Raw genomic sequence first — 8,838 nt, forward strand, 5'->3', positions numbered from 1 at the left:
ACAGCTTCCCATGAGGCATGACTTCTCCTCCAACATAACGTTAGAAATGTAAAGAGAATGATTTAATTGCAAGAATAGCTTGAACAGCCATTAAAAAGAGTTTTAAGCATTTTGCTTTATTACAGCTCTTCTGAGTACCAAGATAAACATACAATATTTTGATTTGCTCAAACACAAACTGATACAGCTACAACTGAGAACTCTAAATCGGCAACATTTCAGCCATGACAGTTACGCTTTATGTGAAATTACTTAGTGCTATGTTTGATATTAAATATCAACAAGTAATATTAGTTTAACAAGTAGAACTACATCACTGTCTCTAAAATTATTGCCACAGTAGGACTATTTGCATGGGTTCTGAATAATGATCGGGAGATAGTCCTTATCTGCAAAAAGATATAAAAATGTTTACTTGAAATATTTTATCTTATTTCCTGATAAATACTCTTTATTCATCTATTCCTCTCCAACTTTTTATTTGTTGATAAAACATAAGCAAAAGCAATGGCATTTATATAAAAAACATTTGGAAAATGTAAGCACTTTATACAAAAATCTGAGATTACAGATAAAAAAAAAATCTGTGTCATAAAGCTTAACTATACCATATTAAAAATATTTTAGTAAGTAGTAGATTTGCTTTCAAGAAGCTGCAAAGATATTTAAACAAGATGAAAAAAGTCATAAGCACCTGGAAACTAGCACTTGTTATAATAAAAAAACTTTTGACATCTGCAGCCTTTTCTGCAGGTGCAGAGAACTTTTTTCAGTTCATTAGATAGTTTATTCAAAATTGAGAACCCCATTTAGACGTGAAAAAAGCAGGAAAGATTTGAATAGACTTTTACTATGAATAAATTCTAAGCATGCCAGACTTCGCCTACAAATTCTAAAAGCCCGGGGAAGTTTTGGAAACAATTCAGTTGGATAGCTATTTAACATTATTTATTTTAAATGAAACATTTCTTGAAAGTATCCAGTGAATTTAGTAGGGCTGTACCTGCTCTGGAGAGTTAAGAAGCTGCACTCCTGCACTGTCACCTTCATCCCAAAGCAACTTAATATGAATCACAGGTGGTTCATTTGCCACCTTCTAGTATAGTAAAATACAATCAAGCCTTTGAACAACTAATCTCCCTGTTAGCAAAAAAGCTTCACATTTTATATCACTTCAGGTCAACATGCTTTAATAGTTACTAGTCAGAAAGTCACCTCTAAAAACTAAGTGAAGGGCAAATGCCAAATAAAAATCAAGTGCATCAGTTTAGATCATTGAGCAAAACCCACGATTTAAAAAATGCATTAGGTTTATACTCCAAAATAGAAACTAAACTAAAATTGTAATTTTGCTATCAGCTGATGACTAACATCAACACTTAATGACAGTGCCAGATTTCTTTCACACACACTGGTTTCATAGCGGTGTGATAAATAATTCCCGCGAGGCGAGGCAATGCATACCTAGTGCAGTACCTCTGCTCTGCATCGGCTATGAAAGCAGCATCAGGAGACTACCCCAGCAAAGGCTGGCCAGCACCAGAAGCGCACAGCCAGCGTCCTCCCCAGTGCCTATGCTGAGGATGTCCCTGAAGCTTCCTTTCTGCTCCGTGTGCCTGCAGCGGGTATTGCTGTCAGCGTCCTGCATCCCGTTAGCCTCTCAGTTAGCTAGAGCACACATTAGGATCTCAGCTCCAGCCAAGTGCTGCCACTTGGGCTGATTCACCTTGTACCGATTCACCTTGTACAGGTAATTGACCACCAATTCACCAGTTTATCTAGCCTTGTTATCTGTTTTAGAGACACAACTAACAAATGAACATGTATTTGTATTTAACATGAGTGAAAAACAGGTTGCTATGTTCCCTTGGTTGTTTTAAGGAAAATAATTACATCACAGTTACTATGTTGGTGATAATATCGCATACCTGTGACACAAATCCCACCTATGGCTAAGAAGTCACGATAACATACCAAGTAAAAAATAATTTTTTGAAAAAAAAAATATTTTTGCGTCTGTTTGGAGCTAAAATAGTTTTTCTGCCTCTAATACTACACACACACACACACACACTACTTGATATATATTTGTCCAGTTTTCCTTTGTGAAAACCCACAGAAACCAGAACATTAATCAGATCTAGACTTGTTTGGTTGCCTCCAAGCTTGAATGCTGTAAACTCTGTACGTTAAAATCCTAACACATCTGGTTACATGGTGAATATATGGTTATATTTTTATATACTTATTTTCAAAATGCATTTTCTACAGTAGCCTTGTTTGTGAAGAATTAAAAGATGCTTAAAAGGACATACAGTTCTATTATTATTTTAATAGAAATATTACCTGGAGCTACCAGAATTTTGTGTTTCTTTGATGTGATCCTAAGAAAGGTTAGATCATTCTGAGGATCAATATCTCTCACTGTGCTCCTAGGTTTCATGGTGAGCTGATGAAGATCACCTGCATACTGGACTGTTGTAGAGTTATCAAGAGTTGTTCTTACTGGAATTCCTGCAAACAAGTAATTTTCTAATAATCATTCAGTTAAGCTGCATATTCTTCATATGCAGCAGATTATAAGAGAAAAACAAGGATTTCATTTTTTTTTTCTGTTTTGTAGCAGAAAAGTATAATTTATATTAATCAGTGGCAGTTAACACTTAGTAGCCTTATGAAACTTTTGAAAGAGCCTAATTGCTGTTTAAGGCTCTTAAATACCTGTCCAGTTCCATTCTGTAGCACTTCACCAGTTATGGTGCTTCATCAGTTTATACACTGTCACCAAGTTTCTCTCTTGGCTGCAAGAACCTAACCCACGCTTTAACTGTAGCATTTGGCATCTGCAGTGACAGAAATTACAGATTCTCAGTGAAATACCAAGAGCAATCAAAGGGCAGAAGTGGCATGTTTGCATTTGGCAAGCAAAACCACTCTTGGAACAATCCCTTCCAACTAGTGGCAAAATATTGACAATTGGTAGTACACAGTGTATTGATCCCAACTATTAAAAATATGACCATGTAAGTCAAGATTAATTTTTGATGATTTAGTGAATCATTGTTTATCAATGCTTTTTGTTCACAGTAATCCTGCAAGCGTAAAACTGTTTGGCTTTAGTAAGCTCGTTTCACTAATAAAAAATTTATTTGACCTACTAACAAACACACCAGATTACAAGCTGGCAAGGCAATTTTCTCTTTGCATACATTTGTATTGCATCTTCCAGATGGACAGGATAGGAATACAAAAATAGAGTAATATGACTTAAGTTGAATAGTTTGCTTCTGAAAGAATTAACATGCAAAAATAGTAAATGCCAAGTAAAGAATTAGAGGCAAAGGAGTAAAAGAAATAATGGAACCACATCAGATATTAGATATTAGACTATTCCATAATTTTTCTAGGAAATCAATATTTGAATCACTTGAAATCTGTGTCGTCAGTTGAGAAATAATTCTGCATTGGTAGGAGGTGCAGCGCAGGGAGGTGCACAGAATGAGCCAGTACATCCTTTGTGCCTAATGCTCATTACACAGAGGTTGGAACTGATGTTTTAATGGAAACAAACAGGTGTTCCCAAGCACTGCATTAACATGAGAATATCTAAATAATCACAGCATTAAATAGTAAGTCACTTAAAAGCAGGAATGAATTAGTGTCAAGTTTATATGACCTTGTGCCTAAATGACTGCTTCAACAAATACAGCACTTTCAATGAAAGTGGTAAATGTTAAATGATCCTCCAAGGTCCAATAATAACATGAAAATGAGTTGCCACTAGTGACATCCTTAGATTAAAGCTGAGCTGTGCTTACTTCAGGTCAAATTCTGTTTGCCTCTGCCACCCAAATTAGAAAAAGGCAAATAAATCCTTGATTAGAAACGCCGTAGTGTGATCCTTCCCAGCTGTGAAGGATAGCAACAGTTTATGAGATTTTTCCAAATAAACAAGGCACGCTTAGCATAGTGTTTTAATGAACAAATCAACTTTGAGCTTTAAAATAGATGACAGGCAATGTTTGTATCAGGAATCTTTAATTTGCAATTTATTTCACCTGCATGCTATTACACCTAAGTGTACCTACACTGTTACAACAATCTTAGTAAGACAACTGTTTATGTTACTGAAGAACAGAGGGTTTCATCTTTTTAGGGAATACGAAGAGCTTAAGAAATGGCACTACTGCACTGCTGGTTCGAGTATGTTTACTGTGATTAATTTAAGTTGTGCAGTTGTTTTAAATGTTTCAGGATAGAGAGAAATTAAATTCAATTTTCTACAGAAAGATGTGAAGTCATTAGATCGACCAGTGCTAATTATGGATATTTGGAGATGTTACAAAAACTTGCTACTACACACCTACTTTGAGGTTTCGTTTTTGGAATCTAATTTTTTGGTACCTTGAATACGTCCTCATGGAGTACGGACTCTCTTGCATTCACATCTGATGTCAAAAGTTTTCTAAATGATAAACGAAACCCAAAATTCCTGCACTAGCCTTGTCTGTCAGCTGCAGTTTGGCCACATGTTCTACAGGTTTGTGAGGATGAGGAACTTTGAACTGGACATGGGAGGACTTTATACCTTGCCGAACAGTCTAATGTGCAAAAAAGGGAAGTGGAATGTTCTTACTTTGCAAATCAAAATTGAGAAAGAAGGAATCCAAACAAGCCTTATAAAAAGCATGCTGCTGTCCTAACTCTGCACAGCTGTGTCTGAGCTTTCCCTCAGTACCATAGAATTACCACAGGTAACGATGGACTGTGGTAGTCCCACCGCAGTGGAAGAGCATACTTGACCAACATTGTGCCAAGAAGTCAACTGTTCCAAGCAACAGAACATAACAAAACTGGGTTATTTTTCTATTAGATTACATTGGTGGATTTGCTTGCAGAAATGTACCAGCCTGCAAGCGCAAAAGGGATCATTTGTGTTAGATCTAAGTGCTTGGTGGTGTTCACTTCTCATTTGCAGCTTAGTCTAAGCGCTCATTGGATCAAGTCACATCCTATTTACTGAAACAGATTACAGAAATGGCTGAAACAGTAGTTGTTCTGAAACCAGACTGCATTTCAGCTTAGTGAACAGCCATATCTAGACACGAGCACGTGCAGGCACAAAGCAGCTTTTCAGTTTCTATTTGCCAGGCTGTGCACTTCTCTCTTGACCTGAATTATCTATTCTGTGAACAAAGGTGCATTTTACTTAACATGTCCAGGCACACAAATTAAATTGTCCACATTTTCTAAACAGTAAATAACATTTAGGCTTCCTTCTTAGTGTTCTTTCCTCCTGTTGCTAAACTGCTGCTTGTACAATAGATTTTGGGGGGATTGTAAAAGGGAAGGAGGTGAACTAAATTATGGACAAGATAAATTGAGTGAGTTGGCTTTTGCATAGACGAAACAATTGAAACAGATAAACCCGAGAAGCTCAGCTTCTGAAACTGATTTCTCTGACCGGTTTCGCTTTTGGCTTGCAGCCTTCAGGATCACAGCCAACGCTGGCCTGACATGAAGCTTGCTCTTCCCCCTATGACCACACCGTCACACAATTTAAAGCACTTGCGAATATTTAGCAGGGCCAAGGAATGGCTCCCACAGTAGAAGACGAACTTTGCTGAGTAGCTACTTTTCTCCTGATGTTTTTATTCTGTCCTAACTTTTCAGAGGAAGAGGGGAGTGAAGTGCTAGTGAATTTTCTTGCGTATATTAAGAATTTTGGGCTAAAAAATGCCTGCAAATGCAACAGCTTAGTGCCACACATTCTCCCTCTTAAGAGATATTCAAGATCTGGTTCTGAAAAATAGAGTATCATTTAATTAAACAAGAGGGATTAAGATTATGGTAAATCTAGTTATTTCTTCGGAGAAGACTTATGCTGAGGCTGTGCTTTCCACTAAGGCAAGTGCCAAGCTGCACCAGGCGGAGAGCTTCAAGAGGCGGCCACACACCACACGCTCGTGCCTTACGCTGAGACACGGGTTCTTGAGGATCAGGACACCTTCACAGAGCATCGCAGGCGGGCTGCGTTACCACCTCACCATCTGCCAGTTTGTGCTGAGGCGTTCCTGCGCTCGTTGCCGCTACCAGGCGCGTTACTTGGGGAAGGCAGAGGCCGTGTCACCTCCGGCGTTCACAGCCGCGGCTGCGCTAACCCTCCGGGGGCTCGGAGCCTCCTCGGGGTTGGGGACGGACACGCAGCTCCGCCCGACGCCCAGCGCGGGCCCTGCCAGGAGGCCGCGGGCTCGCCATGCCCGCAAGCAGCCCCGGGGCCCGGCGCCGCCAGCCGCCCCGTTCCCCCTCCCATGGCCGGGCGGGAGAGGCGCCATCACCGCGGCCTGGCCGCCGTCGTTGCTAGGGAGCGGCGGAAGTGACGGCGGGAGCAGTGGCGAGGGCCGAGCGCGGCCCCTGAGGGGACGGGGCTGAGCCCGGTGACCCGCGGCCCGCAGCGTGGGTCCCAGGTCCCCAGCTCACACCCGAGGGACAGCCAGGAGAGGCGTCCTGTAGAGGGCTGAGAGCACCCAGGCTCGGGCTTGAATGGAGCCCGAGGGCGTGAGGGGAGGCGCCAGGTGGCGCTGGTCAGGGCAGGGAGGGCTTATTAGTGCTTGGGAGGGGCGTGCGGCCATTAGTGCGCTTGCTGCCTTTGGCTGAGCTCCGTTGGTGGACTCTGGCTGGTAGGTGCGGTGAAATAAACTCAAGTTGCCTTGGTTGTTGTAGTAAAAGGGTTTTTTTTGTTTGTTTTAAAGCTGAGGCTGATACTGACCAAATCCCCAAGACACTGGTTTAGCTGTTGTTGTTAGTAATAAGTATTTTTCTTTTCTCTATGTGGAAGTGTTACCTTGTCTGCTCTCTGTTTTTCCATAAGCATTACATACTGTGTGGGTGTGCAGAGCTGCTTTTCCATCAGTGGAAGCTTTGCAGTCTACCTGTGCAATAGTCGCTGTGCATGGATAGATAAATTGTAAGAAACATTGTGTGCTGCCATAGCTTACTACACTCTTTAAACTGGTCTAGGGCACTTTCACAATGTTGTAATGTAAATGAGTTACCTACATGTTTCTATTTTCCTTTACTAAAACAGCAGGGAAACAAAATGTGCCAGACGGTTGAAGAGCCTTCTTCCTCCATGCACACAGTAAATAGTTCTGATGCACTCAAAAGTCTCTTGCGTGCCTCTTTGAGGGGAGGGGGCTCGTCTCCCTGAGCCTTCTGACTTCTTTATGAAGCTTCCTGGGGTTTTTGTCATTCGAGTGACTTTCAGCTGCTCTGTTCTAAAGTTAGCAAGTGTACGAAGTTTGGTGTTTTGGGAAACCAGCAACTCCCCCTGCCCTGTTTTTTTAGCCAGAGAGGTCTTTAGAACAGTGAACAAACTAGATATTAATCTGCAACTCTTTAAAGACCCAATTGTATTTGGAACTTGCAGCAGTATATCAGCACATAATTTAATGCAGTTTATGGCCCTATGTTGGAGAGAAAATAACTTCAGTGTGTAGGATGCCCTATCTACTGCAACAATATTATTCTAGGCATTTATTAAGTTTCAGGCTGACAGGGGCCAGCATAAATCAGAAGTGTTGAAGTTCCTGTGTATTCAGATAAGTGTATAACTGAATTGAAAATCTCCTTTCTGAGGGAAAGGAGAAATTAACAGAAATACCAGTATATTTATTTCAAAAGCTACTATTTCAGAAGTTAACCCAATGTCCTATGAGGTGCTATGGAAGGCAATCGAGAACACTATGCTTGTAGCAGATACTGGGGCCTACATGAGTCACTGCGTCAGCTGTGTGACTGGTTTCACCTGTGAACGGTTTAGCCAGCAATGAAATCGGCATTGATACACCTGTGTGGTTTTGTTATGGTAAGGAGTATGGTGTTCTGAATTTTTGGAAATGAGGTATCTTCACAGATATTTCTTTCATTTTTTGAACAAGTGGAAGCACTGGTGCATGGTTATTGAATCTGACTGGAACATCTGCTAGGCAATTTTGTTTTAATGCAGTCAGGAGATGCACTTAAATGAAACCTATAGATTATACAGTATAAATCTGGTCCTACTGTTGGTGTTGGTCACAGGAGTGATCCTTGCTATTAAAGTCAGTGCACTGTAGGATGACATACTGTAAGGCATAGTGGTGATCCTACCCCCAGTAACTGGACTAGCAATTCTAGGGATTTACAAAAATGAAAAGGAGGAGGTTTCCTGCTTACTCTGCTGCCCTGTTGCTATTTTTTAATTTTCAAGGCTGCTGTTTTACTTCATGGATGCAAGATGCCTACGAGTCTTTTTAAAACCAATAAAATATCAGCTCAGCTTTGCAAAAAATACTGAACTGGAGCCAAAATGATAGCTAGCATGATGTGGGATTATTCTTGGAAGCATTATTTATGCTCAGCATGAAAGACTGAAACATGCAGACTTTTATAGACACTCAGATAGGCTTTGTCTCAGGCTTAGACACATAACGACAAATGAAAATATTTTCTTGGTTACTTGAAATTTAACTGAGAATTCAGATTCTAGATGACATAATTATTCTTTTGATATACAGTAGTGAGTGCAGTTTTAGGAACAGAGGGATACTGCTTGAGAACTAGAAACTGCATAATCTAAGACTGGAATCTTGCAAATATTTTATGTGTGAAGAAGTTTAAATATTTGCTGGCAAAAGTAGCAAGTAAGAAGTTTAAACTTCAGGTCCTTGCACTTGTAGTCTGGTGTTTGAACTACATTTAAATGTATTTGAGTTCATTTATAGTTAAAAATGAGGAAAAAAAATCAACTAGAAGGTGGAAAATACTTAAAATTAATCTTTTTTTTTTTTAAGCTAC

At 40.1% G+C, this 8,838-nt stretch overlaps 1 protein-coding gene across 1 annotated transcript; it reads right to left on the reverse strand.

Moving 5' to 3' along the window:
• Window positions 1-345: 345 nt before the first annotated feature.
• DYNLRB2 (dynein light chain roadblock-type 2) lies at window positions 346-6,258 on the reverse strand. The gene is made up of 3 exons (XM_075433419.1): window positions 6,162-6,258; window positions 2,347-2,514; window positions 346-389 (listed from the first exon to the last, which is right to left on the reverse strand). Exons 1-3 carry the CDS (start codon window positions 6,256-6,258, stop codon window positions 346-348), a joined length of 309 nt encoding a protein of 102 aa, XP_075289534.1.
• Window positions 6,259-8,838: the final 2,580 nt, after the last annotated feature.

Source organism: Opisthocomus hoazin, chromosome 12, assembly GCF_030867145.1.
Source record: "Opisthocomus hoazin isolate bOpiHoa1 chromosome 12, bOpiHoa1.hap1, whole genome shotgun sequence".
Taxonomy (NCBI): domain Eukaryota; kingdom Metazoa; phylum Chordata; class Aves; order Opisthocomiformes; family Opisthocomidae; genus Opisthocomus; species Opisthocomus hoazin.